Source organism: Stegodyphus dumicola, chromosome 3 (assembly GCF_044657685.1).
Source record: "Stegodyphus dumicola isolate Sdum_Otavi_A_Nest chromosome 3, ASM4465768v1".
Taxonomy (NCBI): domain Eukaryota; kingdom Metazoa; phylum Arthropoda; class Arachnida; order Araneae; family Eresidae; genus Stegodyphus; species Stegodyphus dumicola.
Window position 1 is genome coordinate 246384697 of NC_140770.1, and position 20917 is coordinate 246405613.

At 34.6% G+C, this 20917-nt stretch overlaps 2 protein-coding genes across 3 annotated transcripts in view; one reads left to right on the forward strand and one right to left on the reverse strand.

Moving 5' to 3' along the window:
- Zw (glucose-6-phosphate 1-dehydrogenase Zw) overlaps window positions 1-20917 on the reverse strand; it is a 107243-nt gene that overhangs the window by 67007 nt on the left and 19319 nt on the right. The window contains exon 1 of one of the 2 annotated variants that reach the window (XM_035369504.2): window positions 4881-5039. The exons of the other annotated variant lie outside the window; for it this stretch is intronic. Coding sequence (XP_035225395.2) covers window positions 4881-5039 — 159 coding nt within the window. Of the gene's footprint in view, window positions 1-4880; window positions 5040-20917 lie in introns of those variants that run through there. 2 annotated transcript variants of the gene reach the window in all.
- Window positions 6107-17503, forward strand: LOC118197935 (uncharacterized). Its single transcript, XM_085814013.1, has 5 exons — window positions 6107-6663; window positions 6761-6829; window positions 8200-8277; window positions 8515-8580; window positions 17329-17503. Exons 1-5 carry the CDS (start codon window positions 6518-6520, stop codon window positions 17330-17332), a joined length of 363 nt encoding a protein of 120 aa, XP_085670139.1. The 5' UTR covers window positions 6107-6517; the 3' UTR covers window positions 17333-17503.

The window sequence follows — 20917 nt, forward strand, 5'->3', positions numbered from 1 at the left end:
GTCAACTCGATCGACTCCGCAAGGACTAACTAGATGAGACATACTATCTCTCACTCTAGACGAGGCACACTCTCACTGACTGACTGCGGACCAGCAGGGTTTATATAACTTTCGGCTTGTGTTCGAGAACATTCTGGGCTAAACCGGTGAGAATTCGTTCCAGAAAGTTTTCCATCCGTCCATGGGATATCGCCACTTTTGTCGCCAAATGGGCGATTTCTCGCCAAATGTGGCAATTCTGCCTTCCCTTGCCACGTTATGGCAACCCTAAAACTGCTTTGCGGGGAAGCCATCTTACCGCGCCTGGACATTTCCTAAGAATATCATAAATAACATTTATTAGAGATTATAGTTCATTGGAGCAGATTATATCCATGTTAATTATCGGATTATCGGGGCTTATGGTATCTTAATGATTCATTTAATATTAAAAAATTAAACAATTTTTGAAAAAATATTTTACACTTTACTGCCTTTTACTGACTTTTTAATATTTTTCTGGTACTTTCTTAAGAATTATTTCAAGAATTTATATTAATCCAGATATAATTAAGAAAAGTACCTTTTGTTGAAAATTCTCCGGATTTTGTTTTTGGTGAACGGGCTCGCTGTGTATGGTTTTTCTGCCCCATGCGCAGCTTGAATGTTTCCTTCAAAATTCTTCCCTTAAAGCAACCCTCCCTTCCTGCAAACAAATTTTAAGTACGCGTACTGTAAATGCATGAAGCTCGACCTCGAACATATAAACTTTTTAAAAGATATTAACAATAAACTTTGTAAACTTTTAAACGATATTAATTTTGGGTGCGTATTTGGGATAAATAAATATAAGAATTTTCTTCGCTTATATGGGACTCAATGCTGTTTCGGTGGGACAGCCACAGGCGGAAGAAACGCTTCATTCCGGATGTTTACTTTTCAGTACCTGGAACTAACACTTAAAAAGCAATTATTAATTAAATGTTTATACATAATTTTAAAAAAATGTTTTTGAGTTCTAACTTCCAGGGGAAAAAAAAAAAAAATAACACTCCTTTAGAACGTGTTAAATATGTGACTATTCATCCTAACTAGAGGAACTGTTTTCATCAACGGGCCAGAGATTAAAGAAGTGGTAGAATACATGGCATGAATTTACAGCAACCGATAGTGGAAACCTAAGCATGATTTTAGATATATAACAACTTAACAGGAAAAAAGCATATGCTCTGAAAGCAGAAAGAAGAATATTCAACGAAGTTGCAGGAATTGCATGAGAAACTTCTAAGCAAATGTCTAAGGCTGACCCGACAATCTGCCAGCAAAATTCGCTCCAATCTGGTACACTTTTCCGATTTCTCAGAAATTAGCGCATCATGTAACGCTACAATACAATGTCGCTTACTGATTCTATAAACATTCCAGAAAACTAATCTATTGATTGTGAAAGTAAGTATCACGCCTTGATGCATTTGAGAGCTAAGAATTAACGAACACTTAGCAATTCCGTAACAAAAACACAGATAAATACTAAAATTTACAAGATGTGCTCAACAAAGTTGTTCGGTGTCTGAAAGAGTATTGCTTGGCAGCATTGTTTTACGCCAAGCAGAGTTTGGCTTTAGTGTAACCCTAAAGTTATTTCGTTTTTGCTTTATTAGTATGAATGATTTCTGACTTGATGTAAGAGCATATGGTTGCTCGCTCTTAGCTAAGTTACATAGGTAACTATAAGCACATGCGTGTGCTAGTATTCAATAATGTTGTTTTTGTTAAAATAAAAATGTTATTGTTAATATTACAGTCCACTTACTGAAGTTAAGTATCATTAAATAAGTTCGAGCTATCTTCGGCAAGAACAAAAGTGGCACATGAAATTAATAAAAGGCTCCAAGGCAAAATTTCTATCTAAATTGGAAAAGATCAAAGTATTACGGCAAGCAAAAATTTCTGTAGAAAGCCTAGTTCCCCTTTTCATCGAAATATTGCATTTAAAATCCAAAAGGTCTTTTCAAGCGAAATTAATGCATAGAAAAGTCTAAAAGCTTTCAAATTTTATATTACGCCCAAGGGGGCGTTTTTTTATCGTTTCATGGGTTACCTTTATTTATTAAATGTCACGTTCTTCGCACTTAAATTATGAAATTCAGTTCAACAGCAATATCGCAAAATAATTTTAGTACAGTGTTTCCATTGCTCGCTTTGATATCGTCGAGTTTGTTAATCAAAAATGTGTTACAACATGTGAAATATATAATAATCCCAAATTTGGGCTTCCAGATGCCCATATTAGGGTGGAAACTTACGTTATTCAAAATTTGATGGTTCTAGGTACCGTCGTTTTATCACAATGCGAGAAACATTCATATATTTATGCAGATTCTTCATTATTTAATTTCTTAAAATATAATACAGGGCTGTAAAATTTGGTGGTAACAGTTTGAAAAGTGAACCGACATTTAAAGTTTTCAACGCAAAATGCCAAAACGAAATTAATAGCCCTCCTTCACTTAATAGCATAAAATCATAATTAAATAGCATATCCTCATAATGCATGTTATTTATTATGTATATATTTGACATCTCCACACTTAAATTTTAACTCCTCCACTCAGAAGAATTTGGCAATTGTTACTAAAACTAGATTATTCTTTCAAGTTTTATAAGTTAGTTCACTTTTTTTATTTCTTTTTTCTTGTTGTTGTAAATATCTTCAGCAAAATATAAAACTTGTGGTTTAAAAGACTCATAACATTAAATTTATTCATTCAAAAAAAAAAAAAAAAAATCTGAAATGTTTCAGATTTTAAATTACGTCCAAATTAAATTACGTTTTTTTAACGTTTTGTGCGTTATCTTTATTTGTTAAACATCATGTTCTTCGTACTTAAACCATAAAATTCAATTCAACAGGAATATCGCAAAATAGTTTTAAAATGAGCATATCTTTAGAATTTCCGATACAAAAACTCACGCGCCGGAGATAAAAATGTTTTTTCTGCACAACGTTGCCATTGCTCGCTTTGAAATCCTTGAGTTTGTTAATCAAAAATTTGTCAAAGTTTTAAAAAATAGGAAATCGATCATAAAACAAATTTCAAATTTCAAATTTGGTCTTCCACATGCTCATATTCGTTGGAGGATTACGTTATTCAAAATTCGATGACTCTATGTACCGTTGTTTTATCACAATACGAGAAATATACATACATTTATGCAGATTTTTCATTATTTAATTTCTTCAAATATAATGCAGGACTCTAACATTTTGTGGCAACAGTTTGAAAAGTGAACCGACATTTATGAGTCCGACGCAAAATGTCAAAACGAAACTAATAGTCCTTCGGGATTCAAATCCCTTTGGACTAAAAAAAAAAAAAAAAAAAAAAAACCGGCACAGAATATACAATTCTCAGCTGGAAGTACCAACGTAGTTTCAGAGTTTTGCTCTGGCGAATGTTAACGGTATTTGGACATTACTAGCCACAAATTTCCTAGTATTAAAGCAAGTTACCATATTTAATGCATTATAGTGTCTACAATTATTGCCAAATATTTCAAAATAAGGTGCCAATCTCGTAACACCAATTGAAGATCAATTCCAAACTCTACTTTTATAAATTAAGACCCTAAATCTTCTTTTAAGAGTACATTCTTTATTTTTTGTATACAAAAAATGGTACTTTTCTGTTTCGCCGGTGTAAATCTCGCCAAGCAAACTTTATTGGTGACAACATACAGAAAAAATGTTAACAAATGTTAGTTCTAAGATTTTTTTTTTATTTTGAAGGCATAAGCATTTTAATATAGTTTAAAATTTTGTAAAAAGCCAATAAAGAAAGATAATAGATTTGTAAAAAGACATTTATTTAAGAATTTACTATGCTTTCATGGTTCAACATTCTGATTCGCCGGTTCATATCACGTGATCCCAAGTGATCTCATCTCACGCAAACTACGCTACAAAAATCTAATTCTCTCAGTAATTATCTACATTAATTTCATGTTAAATCTTGATTTGGAATGCAAGTTTAAATGCAAGAATTATTTCAGTTCGTACTAATAGCTTACTCAGAAATTATGTAAAATCGCAGTGCTTTACTTTGCTAGTGCATTCTCATTAGAATTGACGAGTTTAACCCTTGTCTTTGCCTTTTCTATATTTTCGCCTCAGTTGTACCATTATTGGCGACTTTATCGCCTGCGGTGGCAAAACGGAAAAGTACCCAAAAAATAAATTAATTAATTAAATCCTTTATTTTAGATCGTGCAAATTTAGCTGTAGCACTCTAGCGATTCATATTTGTAATCTGTAACCTTCCACATGACTTCACAAGCGTATAGCCCACTAGCGGCTGAGCGGTAAAGTCACTGAACTGGTAGTTCGACCTGGGATCGAATCCCGGCGAAAGGGCTGGCTGCATGGTTTATTTTCGTGGGTTTTCCCAACTATAACATGAGTACGAGCCAGTGTCCTTTAAAAAGCCCTCCACGAAAGTGTCCTTTCCTGTAGAAAAATAGCCCTCGAGTTGCTTTGCCTTAATCACTTAACCTAACATAAAACAAGTCTATATTTATCACGAGCCTGCAAGTACAAACGCATTATTTTCTCATAAATGATTCTATCATTTAAGTACGCACTACAATATGCATTATGAAAGCAGGGATATCACTGAAAATAATTTTTAAAAAAAACATTAACTGCATTAAAAGTATAAATGTATCACAACCTATGATATTTAGCACCTAACTGCAAAACATAAGGTGAGAAATAACCCGGACGGACAAAAGAACAGCGTACATTAATTCTGTAAGACTGCTTTTAATAACTCCATCTCATTTCAGAATCAGTATAAATAGACATATCAAATTCGCGCCGGATTTAAGCAAAAGTAACTTACCGATGCTCCGAAAGTAACAAATACATAATTAGCTTCCTTGTGAATCGGTTCTTCTAAATGCGAAATAGATTTCTTAAGCAATGCAATGCATTGCGAAGAGGTTACATTTTCAGTATCATTGACAGGCATCTTTAGACCATGGAAGCAGAGAACTCCCATTCAAGTTGCTTGACAGAAGAACTTGTATTTTTTTTTTTCCGCTGAAAACCTTTTGTATCAGAAATGGTAACCTAGCCAACCGAAAATTTTCTCATAACTGATAGCAAGACTATTCATTTTCCCTTGAATCCCTAAAAATGACTAATTTTCCCTCTATTCCCTATCCATTGTTACTTTTAAGTACCGATGCAACTGATTAGTAAATTTCACTTGCATTAAATAGTTACGTTAGTGATATCGCTATAATATACTTTAGATTGTACAAAAGAGTAAAAACTTATCAACATTTAGTCTTCTGGTTAAATACACAAATTTCGGTTCGTAGAAAATGATGTACTCTATTCAAGCATTTACTGGATGCTTGAAACATCATATTACATAATGTTCCTTTTACGTTCCATATAGTTGAACCTATATTTATTTACACGTCTGTAGACATATAGGCATAATTACATCTGAAAATTTTACTTAAAATTTTCACATAATTTATGTCGTATTTTATTGATTGCTATGTTACCTTAATTATTCATGCTTTTCAATTATCGACTTACCACTGTACTCGATTTCTGCTTACAGCTCCTGCTTCTATTTTCAGTGATGATATTATTTTCGAGATGTATTTCCTGAAAAGCCAAGTTTGTACCTTTTATAAGTTTGCACTATTATTTTTGTTGCAACAACTTTTAATTGTTATTGTAGGTCCTTGAGAGTCAGGCAGCCTGACGATGCACCACTACTATCAAAGGAAAGCCAGAATTAGAGAAGACGAAAATTTTGACACCGTCAAATTAACTAGGGAATTTTCTCTTGCACGCATTATCGATTATTTCTACATATAAATGCGAGTAATGTCAAAAACAGTCTTGGAAAGAAGCACGTAAGCTTAGCCTTATTCTGTTAACATACCACGTTAGTGAGAGCAGTATTTTTAGAACAACATGCGAGATCTATTTAACAATAAAGGTGTTTGAATAAGTGTGAAATGAAAATTAAGGTGGTCTACTACAGCAGCATTACAATACTAAAAAATTTTTTACACGCAGAATCGCTAATTAAGAAACTATGTTGCGTGCAATTTGGCAGAAATATAAAGCAATAGGTCAGTTTTCGAATCACAATGTTAGAATCAGGTTTGAAATGAAATTTACTTAAATATTATATTTAAAAAAAATTAGTTTGAAATACGTAATTTTAATGTGTAGTTTGGAAAGCCATCAATAGATGGCGCTACGAGTTAAAATTTAACATTGTAATCTTATTTCTGCAAAAATTCACGAAGTAATTGATTTTGATATCAGTTATAAATCATATTTTTTTCTAAATAATATTTAGAAGCGTTTCATATATTCCTTTATACACAGTTTTCACTAAACATTGTCAGCTGTCAGCAGAATGACGTTTACGGCAACCCTAATGCATTGCTATTCCGCACTCGTTTTGTTTACATTTATTTGTACTGTGGTCAGTTTGCAAAAAATATGCGAAAATATCAAGGACGACCGAAAAAACATCCTGGTTTTAATAAAAGATCCAGAATTCAGCGTAAACGTCGAGCTCAAGAAAAAAATATGAAATTAAATTCCCGAGATGTGGAAGATTCCGAACAAGCGGATGTTTTCGAAAGGTGAGAAATAATTTATTCTTTATATCGACTACCCCGTGTTTATGATTTCGTAGTAAGTTAATTCCGAAGTAAAATATGCGTATTTTTTTTATTGAAGGTCAGAAATTATTGATACAACTGCATCTGTGTCAAAGGAGAATCATTGCCCGGATGATTTTTTTACAAAGTAAGTTTTTTTTTTTTTTTTTTTTTTTTTTGTATGTGTGTGTATGAGGGGATGCTAATAATTGTTCAATTCTGTTATAATAATTTATTCCTCCATTCACACTAAATTGTTGGGAAATATTGAAAGGGTAAATTCCAATTCACAAGGAATTGCTGAAATAATTGAATCTTTTCAAAAGTATGAGCATGTTCTTGCAATCTAAATTGAATTCACCATCATTACATGTATTATTGGAAATTTTATAGTCATATGTTTGCTACGAAATGCTTTGTCAGTTACCTATGGTATATTTTAACAGGTGTATGTACATTTATTCATGTGCTCGCTGTTCAACTTGCTTTTTTTTATTATGTCATTTACTTGGATGTTAAAACTTTCTTTTAGCGTTGGAACATTTTATGATCATTTAGTAAAATTTATATATAAATATATATTATTGCTTGTTTATTTATGGTTCTGTGTATTTGTCATGTATGCATGTTGTGAAGTGTAGTTTTTGAAAAATATGTCACAAATGTTAAATTCCACCAAAAGCTGAATTGAATTGATATTGGGATGCAGGTAATTAGAAAATATCTGCTGTGTATTTTGAGCGTAAACCAAACTAGTGCCAAGAATGGGACCAATACACTCAGGCTTGCTTAGCCTTTTTGCCATTGTCCAAATTGAATTATCTCCAGTATAAAGGGAGTGAATGCTTTCTCTGTATAACATTAAAATATCCGTCTGATCAAAAATCTACCAATAAGAAACTTTTCATATGTTATGTGACAGACTTTCTGCAAACAGAAGTCCTCAGCTGTGTTCTTGTACATGTTTTTTAATTGTGGTTCAGATGTGTACTTCTCAAAGGAATTCTTCTCATAGGAAGATTATCTGAACATTTAAAAACTATATTCTGCTTTTAGGGGCCTAATATTTTATGGCCCTAAAATTAATATTGAAATTTCTAAAATGTTGAAAAATATGTCATCTGTATTCTGTACAAAAAATATAATCCCCTTTTTCATTTCTGCATTTGCAATTCCTGCATTTTCTTTTTTCCTACATTTTTTAATTGGAAGGAATTTCATTCGCAGAGCCCTCTAATTTATTCTTACAAATCATGTAGTAATGTACCATTTTAGATAGATATAAATAACACATTTTGTAATTTTTCTAAACTGTGGTTATACAGCATGATATAATAGCTACACAGGGTATGGCGAAACAGTATACAGCAATATCTGTCGCACTGTCTGAGATGGGTGGTAGTCATACGTAGCTTAATGCTTAAATTTGTTATGTGTTATTTATTTATTCATGTTTTTTTTTTTTTTTTTTTTTTTTTTTTTTATTATGTTATAGCAGTTTATTTCTTTCATTCTTAGGTCCGGAAGTGAAAAATTTGACTTTTCTACGCCAGAAGTTACAGCTAATGTTCCTAAGACAAACCAGGCTTTCCTGAGGTAAGTTGGTTTATTTTTAAAATAGATATTAGCTGTGCATGATATTACAGTTACTTAATTATGGTTAACTAATTATGTATTAATTTAGAAGTCAAGCAACCAAAATCAGCGTTATATTTTCAAATAGTGAATATTTCAAAATATGATGCTGATTTTTGTTGCTTGACTCTCAAATTAATACTTGGTCGGTGCGTTATTGTATCTTAATTAAACTAATTATGGTTCTTTTCTTCTCAGTTCTGATCTGGACATTTCAGTTATTGACTCTGACGTAGAAGGTAGAAATACAAGCTCTCTTTTGGGGTAAATATGTATTTCTCTATGCCAAAATTAAAATGTCATCATTTATGTTTTTCTTTTATGGTGTTACATTATGTTGTTTACATACTGATAGCTATTAAAACTGTTAAATATAATATTGTAGCTATCAAAAAGAGGGGGATGAATTTGATTTGTACCAAATTTGGACGTTTTGCATGAAAGAACTTGAAAATAAAAGATTTTTTTAAAAATATATTCATTGAAATCAGTGAAATTTTCAGTCGGGACACTGAAGCAAATGAAAATATTTTGGGGTTTGATTCTTTTGATGGGAGCCTCATCAATAAGCCTACTATCTTTTTTAAATATTGCTTCTTTTTCATTGTTTTCATGATGTTTTATGTTCCCTTCATGAAAGAGATTTTAATAATTTAAATTTTGTTAATAAAATATAACAAAATGAAATCTGTGATTATGTGGCTGTTATTTTTTCCATATATATTTATTTGAGGAAAACCACAAATTTTATTATTTTACAGAATTTTTAAGAAAAATATAAGGATAAAATTTTTTAAATAATTCTGATTACTACCTTTGCTTTCCTCTCATAATGTGCCTCAAATTAGAGCAATTAGACAACAAATTTAAGTCGTGATCTTTTTTTTTCCAAGTTTTTTTTTTAGGCTTAGGAGTATAAATTGCTTATCCCCACAAGACAGTGCATCTTCTTAGTATGCCATCCTAAGGCTCCGTTCACATGATGGTATAAATGTCATAGACGCATAATCATAAGGCACAAAATGTGGGAGTTCCATTCACACCTGCGAGAGAGGGTCTAAGCCATAGCCAATTAAAGAAGCTAAATTTATGCATGCATGTATGTGTCTACAGCTTTCTCTCTCAATAGGTTTTATGTATATGCTCTGATTGGCCGACTCTTATATCAAGTCGGCACAAAGTTGAAAACTTCAAGCTTAATGCCCAAACTAGTTTTTGTGACATAGCAAGGTCTGACTACAAAGCGTTGTTAGTTGGGAATTATGACATTTATACAACGGCTTGAATAGAGCCTTAGAAAGCCATTTGGTAACTGAGTTATCCACCATGAAAGAGTTATTCTTGCCCCTCTGAATTCAGTGTTTACTGGAACACGAACATTTTATACTCAGGTGTAGAGGCCCTTCATGTGAAACCTCCGGCACACAAAGTAGTGACTAATATTGCACGAGCAAATGACACTGCGAGCATGGAAGCAGCAGTTGTGAAGATGACTCATCTTCTTGTAGTAATATACTGGTAATCCAGTGTATTATTATTGTTAATTTATTTGCTATCTGTTGCCTAAATTTCCTAAACCTAATTGCGAATGGGCTGCCTGCATGGGCGTTTTCATGGTTTTCCCCGTGTATATGAGCCATTTCCCTTAGAAAGTCCTCCATGAAAGCATTCCTCCTCTTAGGAAGATCAAGTGCTTTGCTGTCATCAAATAAGCCAAATTTAAACCTAATTTGTAATATTTATATATATTAATTATATATATGTATATATATTGTATATATATATATTTTAGCTTGGAGTCTGAGCCTCTTCAGGAGAACCTTAATGATGAATTTCTGTGTCCTGATTCACCTTTAATTATCGAAAGGGAAGATCGACGAAAGGCAAATCCATTACCATCTGGCAGAACAATTTGCAATATGTCTTTTGTAATAGTGCAGGCTAGGACATTAGAGCAACATTCCCTAAATTGTAAATTTGGAGGATCATTTATTTTTAACAAAGTGATTCGACGTGGTCTTGTCACTACATATAACTATGTATGTGATAAAATTTTATGTGGGGAAATGGCAACAATTTGTTCTGATATGGAGAAAAGCAGCCTAAATCAGCTTGCAGTATTAGGTGCGTTATCTACTGGCAGTGGATTTTCACAAGAGGAGGAAAAGTTTAGCATCATGGAAATTCCGTATATGAGCAACTCAACCTTTGCTTCTTGTGAGCGAACTACTGGCAAAATAATACAGGGATGTGCACAGGAAACTATGTGTGCTGCTATAGAAGAGAAAAAAAGGCAGGCAGAACTTCGCAATGATAAAGATAATGATGGTTATCACTGTATAACTGTCATTGTTGATGGAGGTTGGTGTAAAAGAAGCTATGGGCATGGTTACAATGCTTCAAGTGGCATATCTGTTATTATAGGCATGGTCACCCAGAAAATTTTTTTTTGTTGGAATTCGCAACAAAGTGTGCCTTATATGCAGTGCTATTGAAGATGGCAAGATGCCAAATAAAGTGCACCTTTGTTGGCGAAATTGGAATGGGCCTTCTACAGGTATGGAAAGCAGTGCCATTGTGGAAGGTCTGAATTATCTCCAGTGTGTTCACAAAATACGTTGTACTCGACTTGTTGGAGATGGAGATGCTAACACAATGGCCAAAGTGAAAGAAAGCGTTTCATATGGAGGACGGGTGATCAAAGTAGAATGTGCTAACCATGCTGTTCAAAGATATCGCAGAGCTCTTGAGAAACTTCAGCAAAATACTGCATGCTTCCCCGGGGCTAAAGGAATTGCTGCCCGTAAATTGCTGAAAATTAAAATGCCACTGTTAGTCAGAGGTGCTAGAGTAGCTATAAAAGCTCATGCTTTACCTAGCCATTATCAGCACACACAAGAAGCTATTGATGCATTAGTATCTGACTTGAGAAATGGGCCACATCATATATTTGGCAAGCATGATGCTTGTAGTGCTTTTTGTGCAAAGAAAGGTGCAGAGTTGGACAGCACATACAATGAAATTTTTTCCTCGGGTATGTTGCAAGCTATTGAAGCAGAAGTGGGAAGAGTACTGATATCGTGTAGCAGTACTCTTATTTGGAATGCCACAAATAATCCTGCTGAAAGCTTCATGAGTCAACTGTGTAAAACATCTGGTGGAAAAAGAGTTGATTTTTCCAAAGCTGGTGGCATGAACAGGCGTGCGAGTATTGCTGTCATGGCCTATCAAAATCCAGCACAGCAGTGGCAAAAAAATGCACAAAAAGCTGTAACAGGAAGTAGCCCCAGGACTCCAACTTTGAAATTCTTAGCTTCCAGAAATAAGCGCCATGTAAAACATCTTGAGAGACGTAGACTTTTTGACACTGAGAAGAAAAAGAGAAATATGAGGAAAGCAGGACATATTCAGCAAGGTGGGGATATTTCTTATGGTGATTTTCCTGAGAAACCAGACCTATCAGATGAAGCATATGAATTGGCAGCTAAAAATTTTTTTATATCAATTGAAGTTCCAAAAAAAGATTCTCTTGAGGCCGTAACACGTGGACAGTCATCATCTGAAAGATGGCGTCATGAAAGATCAAGAAGAATATCATCATCCTTTTTCAAAGATGTTGCTGATAGGCGTCCAACAACACTCAGTGCTGCTTTAGTGAAACGTATCATATATAATGATAACGTTTCAACTAAAGCATTAAAGTATGGCTTGGCTAACGAAGCAGTAGCCTTAAATCAATACAAGGAAAAGCACATGGGAAAAAACATCAGACGTTGTGGCCTTTTTATTGATCCTAAATATCCCTTTCTTTGTACTTCGCCAGATGGATTGATAGACGAAGATGGATTACTTGAAATAAAATGTCCTTATACAGCCAGATTCTCAGCAGACTTGTCAGACTTTTTCAGCAAGCCTAATTCTGTTGGTCTTCGGATGGATGCTGATAATAATCTTTATTTACCGAAAAGCCACAAATATTATTTTCAAATTCAAGGGCAGTTAGCCATAACAGAGAGGAATTGGTGTGATTTATATATGTGGTGCAGAGAAGATGCAATCACATTAAGAATACCCGAAGACAAAACTTTCTGGATCAGTTTAGTTCCAAAACTCGAAAAATTTTACGTGAATTGTATTCTTCCTGAGCTTGTTGATCCAAGAGCACCAAGAAAAATGTCTCTTAGAGAACCGAAGTATATTGTTGATGCTAGAGCACAGAATGAGAAACAAAAACAGGCCACTGCTTCTGTAAAACAAACACAAGAAAAAAGAGAAATTGAAATTTCAGAAGCAGATAAAATTATTTCATCTCCTAGAAAGAATGCAGGAGAGAAAAGAATCAGGAAACCAAAAATTATTTTTGATTTGTAATCAGTAACAAGCCAAGCCAGCACACCGTAACATTTTCTACGTCTGAATAAAAACTATGCCTGCGACAAAGCATTATGATTAAATCCATACCTAATTAGAATATTACCCCATTTCTCTAAAAAAAATATGTTCAAAAAGTCTCTGCTTTCAGTAATAGATACGTCTGATCAATTCTGCCATAATTCTGTAATCAATACTTGAAGCTAGAATCTCCTGTGCTGCACTGCCATTGCATCTCTTTTCTGAATGTTTCATCATCCACTTCTCATTCTAAATATTCCTGTGTGCTTTCATTTATAGCTGCTAACTTGTTGTGAACATTTTCTGCACCACATGTTATATTTTGCAGTGTAAATAATGCGTGCAATCATATATTTTGGTTTTAATCATCAGTAACTTTGGTAAAACTACATTTATGCAAAGAAGACTTCCATAAAGTCACAGTTTCTGTGAAAAAGAAAATAAGTTTGATGACCTCTGTCATAATTCAATAAATAATTTTTTAAAATAGCATCACCTGTGCTGCACTAACATTGGAAAAAATTAAAGTCATCTCTTTTCTGAATGTTTCCTCATGCACTTCTGTTTCTAAGTATTCTTGTGTGCTTTGATCCATAGCTGATAACTTGTTGAGAATATTTTCTGCACAACATGTTACACCTCTGAACTTAAATACTTGCGGTAAAGAAGTATTTTGGTTTGAATCATGTGTAACTCCAATATAAGTCCATTTCTCCAAGGAAAACCTCCACAAAGTCACTGCTCCTGATTCAGCTGGAAGGACATCCATACAATGATATTTGAGAAGAAGACATACAAAATTGAGTATTGTGGAAAGATGATTGCTTATATCTTGAACGTAGATGATCCACTTGTCTACAAAACTCATAACCATTCTAAAAAATAAGGACATCAAATTTCAGTGCATCCTGCTCTCACAAGAGAGAAAGGTGATCATTAGAAGCCTTCCCAGCTCCACATGTTAATGCTGCCTCATGTTGCATAATATAATAATACACACACTGGCCAATCAATAAGAAACCTTTCAGATTTTCATCTGAATGCATGCTAGGGATGAAATATCCAAATTTTTTCTATGATGTGGATTATACTTGGTTAAAATGCCAGTATAAGTAAGGTGTAAGAGTGCTTTTCATGATGAATGAAGTAAAATGGGGAAAAAAGGCGGCAGATCGTTCACCATTTGAAAAAGGGGCTTATTGTTGGTGCACATTTAGTGGGGGCATCGATTTCGAATCCTTCTCTAAAAAATGTAACTGCAGTTCGAGCATAGTTTTCAAAGACAGTGATCGGCGGTATCTCCGATGAATTGTACGGCAGAACACGGATTCAACTATCACAAATCGTCAACCAAGGCTCTTCCCAACAAATTTCAGCTAGAACTATGCGCAGCGAATTGCAGAGGGATAGGAATGCATAGTTTTGGTGCCTGTAAGAAAATCACTCAGTTCTGCCGACATGCAAGACTTCATTTTCAGTGGTGTCGAGAAAAGACACTGGACATCTGAGGATTGGAAATGGGTAATGTGGTGGGATATTACATTATGTATTACATATTAAACATAAGTTATGGGTTACCTCATAACTACAGAAGGTTCCTGTTCGCTGCCAGAAAAGGTTGAAGTAATCTGCAATGTAAATTACCGACAATACATGAGCTTTGTTCATTTATGGGCATGATAAAATTTTATCGATGCTTTTTGAAAAATGCTGCAGAAACTCAAGGAGTCATACACGAAATGTTAAAGGGTGATAAAAAAAGATCATTGTAAAGTTCCATGCACAGATGAAGGTGTTTAGTGTATTTAATTATGGCAAAGCACACTAGGGCTATCTGCCTAAGAGAAGGGATGCCTTCGTGGAGGACTTTCTAAGGGAAACTGGCTCATATACACGTTACACATGGGGAAAACCACAAAAACGCCCATGCAGCCAGTACGTTCGCGGGATTCGAACCTCGGACCGAACTACCAGTGTTCAGCGATTTTACCGCTCTGCCGCTGGTAGGCCTGCACAGATGAAGGAATTCACCAGTTTGAGAAGTGCAAATCTGATTTAGTCAATGGTGCCCTTTTGTGTTTCCCAATGGATTACCCTTTGTGTGCAGATACATCAGACTTTCCTATAGGATCAGTATTGCAGCAATTGGAAGAACAAGAACAAGACTGAAAACCTATTGTGTTCTACTCTAAAACATTAAATAATGCACAGAAGGTTTATAGTACCTATGACAGAGAATTCTTAGGAATATATCTTTCTGTCAAGCATTTTAAACATGTATCGGAAGGATGCAAATTCATCATACTTACTGATCACAAGCCACTGTCATATGCATAGAAGCAAAAGAATGGGAAGGCATAACCCAGACAACAACACCAACTTCAGTATATATCGGAATTTTCAACTGATATTCAGCATATTGATGCCAAAGAAAATTTAGTTGCAGTTGAAGTAGTCTCAGTTACTGGCTATGAAGCAGTAGCAGATGCTCAAGAATATAATGAAGAATTGCAACATTTAATGACAGGTAGTGCTTCACTGAAATTTAAATCATCTACATTAGCATTTTGGAAAACATTAAGATGTGACAGCTCAACAACCAGTATCAGGCCTTTTATTTCAAAGCAATTTAGACAACAAATGTTTCATCAAATTCATAATTTTGCTCCTCTGGTATCAGGACAACTGTCAACGAGATGACTGAAAAATTTGTCTTTCCAAATATAAAGAAAGAAATTCACGAATAGACTTAAAGTCCTGTTAATTGTCAAAGGAGCAAAGTCAACAGGCATACAAAATCTAAAATAGCCGAGTTCCAAGCACCTCATGCTAGATTAAGTATTGTGCAAGTTGACCTGATTGGGCCATTACCACCATCTGCTGGTAGGACGTATTATCTGACATTTATTGACCATTTTTCCTGTTAGGGAGAAGTAGTTTCTTTACCAGATATCACAAGAGAAATGGTTATCAAAGCATTTTACAATCATTGGATTAGCAGATTTGTTGTGCCTAGTTCCATAATCTCAGATCAAGGAAGACAGTTTGAGTCGCAGCCTTTCAAGAGCCTTGCAAAAGTATGTGGTGCTAAAGTTTTACGTTCCACTCCATACCACCCACATTGCAGTGGGAAAATTGAGCAGTTTCTCAGAACTTAAAAAAATGCAATAAAGGCTCACAGCAACATCAGATGGACAGAAATCCTTCTAGGATTCAGAGTTGCAATATGTCCTGATACTAATCACTCTGTAGCTCAAATGGTATATTTTATGCAAATAAGGTTACCATGTGAGTTTTTCAACTACCTACCACTAAAACTAAACCTGAACCATTTGTAACAAATTTACTGTCTTTTATGGATCAGCACCAGTTTATCAACTGCTAACAAACATAAAATATTTATGCATAAAGACTTGAGATCATGTTCTCATGTGTTTGTGAGAACTGATCGTGTGAAAAAGGCACTTGAATTTGCTTATTGAGGGACCATTTTTTTGTGGTGAAAAAATATGATAAATATTTCCGAGTCTTAATTAAGGACAGACAAGTTAACATTTCATTGACAGACTGAAACCAGCTTATTTGTTACTTTCGAACAAATTACTAGAAACAGTGACTAAAAATAAAAAACCATTTCACATTTCATGTACCCAAAATTCTGATATTGTACCTAACGTCAAATCTATTATTCTAGATGGTATGAAAATCAGAAAATGTGTTGGATTTAAGGACTAATGTTTTGTATATTTTGCTATACTTCATCATCTTCTAAATATTAGTAAATATATATCTGCATTAGTGATAATCAGCTGTGAGCACATAGTGCACCATCTGCAACTCATTTGGGTATAAACTATGCTAGTGATTATAATGTCCTTGCTTTTTCCCATATGCCATATGTTGCATGAAATTTTGTTATATGAATCTAGCTTCCTGTGAGGAATTTCTGTGATCTTTCTAGTATGTATGGTCAAGAATTAGGCTTGTGATATACTGTCATGATTTTGCCCACTTGTTCCCTGAATATACTACCATTTCCTTAGGAAGACTTCCAAGAAGAATACTGTTGTGAGTTCTAAGCCTAACTATGGTTTGGAACTGTTTATAATGAATTATTGGGATTCTGCACATGTAATGTGGATGCAATTCTATTTCCATTTAGAAGATTTTCTGCAAAGGCAATGCTTTAGCTGTGAGATAATTCTGTTTTGGAAATAAAACTGATATTTATTTAGATTTGTGGTATTTATAAGGCAGTTTATCAATAGCAGGTAGCATCTTGCCTCTTTGCTTTGATCAGGGCCTGTGCAACCAGTGGTAGTCAAAATTTTATAATTTAGCAGAGGGCACTGAGCAGCAAAATTTAGAGGCAAAAAAATGTTCAGAACTTACGAAGACATCAGCCAGCAGAATTTAGGATATGCAGAGATTGCACTGAGTGGCAGTAGTGCCATATGTTACATTTGCTATCTGCATTATTAATTTGTGAAACAATTTCAGCTGCTTGAAAATGCATTTTTCTGTTAGAAATTTGTATTTCTTGCAATTTCTTTTTTTTGGGGGGGTCGAGAATATGGTGTTAAAAATATTTTATCATTTTCTTTTTTTTTTTCTTTTCAGGTGAAAATTTTGTGCATGATTTGGCTTTCATTGAGACGTCTCTGGGTCAGGAGTTACTAAGGAAGAGAAACTTACATGCAGGTTGAAGCATGCAGTGTCAAATGTATAAGGAATATAAAAGATGCTGTATATTAGTATAAGTTTGAATAACCATAATAAAAAAATTTCTTGAAAATTGTGTTTTTTCTGCGAGTTATTAAAATTGGAAATAATTAATTACAATATTTATGAAAATTTTCGAAAATAAAAATACAAGTAGTATTTAAAAAGTACTGCAAAACTCATTTTTAAGTAGAAAAATTATTCTCAGATGAAATTCTTTATGCAAAAGGATTCGATTATACAAAAGGACTTTTTTAGTATTTGAAAGGTTCATTTGAACCCAACAACTGAAACTAACGTATCCCCAGTTTATTGATACCAACCATTTTGTTGGTATCAATGAACCCACTACTTTCTAAAAGCATTTCTGTCAATTACTAAGGGCTAATGAACAAGTGTTGAATTCTCAAGATGAATGTTGCCGAAACAGAAAAAAGTGTACTTCAGAACATTCTGCAGTAGCTCAAACAAAGTCACGGACCTCATCTATACTGTAGTCAGAGAGAAATTATTCCCCTTCCTTTTCTTTCAAAAGCTGAGTTTCCAAACGCACAACGGGAGGCCGTTGCTAAAAGCTGTGGAACCAGTTTTATAGCTATTTTTAGCAACTTGTGAGCTGTTTTTCAGATAACACAGTAAATCTCGGGGAGGGGGAATTTGAAATCATGATCACTGCCGGTACGGCAGAATTTACGTACAGCAAAATTGTAAAATTCAGCGAAGCATCAAGCAATAAAATTTTAGAATTTTGTGGGAAGGGCACTTGACAACAGAATTTATTGCGTACAAAGTCAGCAAAATGCATAGCGCCGTACCTGATTCATGATACAGCAGTATTCATTACCAATAGCAAACTTGTTTGAGGATAAGTTCGAAAAAATGTTTTCTAGTTGTTACCTAAAATCGGTAAACAATAATCTTTGAAAGATTATTCGATTATATCGTTACTAATATGGTAAAAATTTGAAAAGCAATCAGAAGCCGTATCTCTAGGGTCTTCAAGTCACGATTTGTTTTTATTTGTTCGAATATGATATTTATATCTCTCTTCCTACAAGTATGTATCTTCGTACGTATAAAGTATCAAAAATAATAAAAGTAATTAATAAATTTTCTCTAGTTGCCCTGAAAACTACATCTGAATATAAAGATAAGAAAGACATCAGTAAATTGCTGTTGTTATTTGCTGATCATAATGGTAATCAACCGAACATGATCACATATACCGTCTTCAAAACTTTGATTTTTATCAAGCTTCATATAAATACTAGGTTTTTGTTAGTCACGTAATTTGACATCCTAAATTTAAGATGACAGATGAAATAATGACTAGTTCTGAATTAGCTCACTCAGGAAGTAAAATTTTCTCCTTCCCGTCAATATAGCATATTTATAGCTCCCAATGATGGCGATCACTAACTAAATATGTTATGGATTAGAACCCTATTGCACTCCATAAGTTTTTCTTTATTCGCTTTATGTGCATGCATGCATGCTTGGTTGTGGAAGAAATTAAAAAGCCCCCCCCCTTTTTTTTTTTTACTTAGGTTATTCGAATGTATACGCCAGACATTTATTTGTTGAACTGTAGTTATAATTTGGAACGTGGTGCTAGAGCCGTTGGAGCCGAACCGAACGTCAGTTTGTTTAGAATTATAGAGTTTGATTACGCCAAAGCAGGTGAATTTGGAAAACACCAAAATCGGTCATGCATCCAACTCGTTATCGAGGCTTGAACTCCGGATGAACTACCAGTGTTCGGCGGCTCGCTTGCTAGAACTGCGTTAGGCTCTTTGAATGTAGCAAAGCCACGAGGGTTACCTTCTTAAGATGGCAGGCCTTCGTGGAGTCATTTTCTGAAGGCTTAGATTAGGTTATTATGGCAAAGCACAGTAGGATGCCTTCATGTTGAACTTTCTTAGAGAAATTGACAACCCATACACGTTACACATACAGAAAATTATGAAAACGTCCATGCAGCCGGCCCGTTAGCCTTTATTCGAATCCAGGTCGAAACTACCAGTGTTCAGCGATTTAATTCCTCTACCGCGGGAGGGCCTAATTGCTGAAGGGAACTGGCTTGTATTCATGTTACACACGGTGAAAACAAACAATGCAACCAGCTGATTCGTCTGGCATCGAACCCAAACCAGTTCGAACTTCCAGTATTCAGTAGTTTTAACCACTCGGCCACCGGTGGCGTGTGGTAGGAGCCACAGATAATGTACTGAGTAGCAAAAATCCCTAATAGTGGCCCTGGTTACTAGTAGGATTGTAAGTATATTGGTAATCATCCAATCTACAGCAAGGAAATTTCGGAGCTTAATTGTAAAGTCAAATGCGACACTCCGATGAACGTGGTATATGTTCTGTAATATCTTTGCGTGTTATATACATAGTTTTTTTTTTTTTTTTTTTTCTTTCAAAGTTAGACAAGTTTACACAAACAATATAGGTCGAAAAGGGAGCTGGTCTGCGCCGGGTGAGCCTGTCGGCAGCGTCGCAAAGCGTAATTTGACTAACGAAAAGATCATGCTTTGGATCTGGTGATCTGGATAGTCACTTGTGTTGAAAAATAAATTTATTTCAACAACATAGGCCAAAAATTTAGTTGATCTGCGCCCGTGAGTCCGTCGGCAGCATCGTAAAGCGTAATTTGACTAACAAAAAGATCATTCTTTTGTATTTGGTGGGATTGCCGTGGTATTAATCACAAATAGTATATGGAAAAAGGTAAAACCCTTGACAGTAAAGGATACAACGAGATGCTAGTGCATGTTGACGCTGCTATCAAGGAAAAGAGTCGAATTGAGTTCCGGCGCAGAAAGGTAACGTTCCATCAAGATAATACCATACGTGTCTGCATTCACCGGCTAGCCTCTGTACGGACTCGAAAGGGATCTTTCACCACATGCACCATATAACCCCGACATCGCACGTTCGGACTTTCAGCTACATCTTGCTGGTCCTATCTTCACTTCTGCACAAGACGTCCGAAATGAGGTTGACCTGTGTTTGGACTCGGGCCACCAAGTTTCCGAGCCGAAGGTTTTGAAAAACTACCAAAAAATTGGCAGAAAAGCATAGATTTTTGATAGTGATTACTATCCGCACTAAAGGTACTGACTGCTTTTTTTTCATAACTTTATGAAGAACGTTCGTGCTTAAAATTTTCGTTACAACCATTAAATTCTGTAATTTATGAATTCCTTCCCACTTCTCATGTATTTATCAACTGTTCTTTATGAACCTGATATTCCTACAATTATCAGCTGTACTTTATAAATCTGATATGTAGAAACGCAATTTGATTTTATGCATTTCAGTATCAAGTGAAATCTTTAAACTAATCGTTCATTATAACACTTTATGTTGTTTTCATTCAAAGCTGAACTCAGATAATGTGCCGAGGTTGAACTACCAGTAATAGGCGACTTTAGCGCTCGCCCGCTAGAATTTAGAGAGGAACTGAGTGCTAGAATTGGGT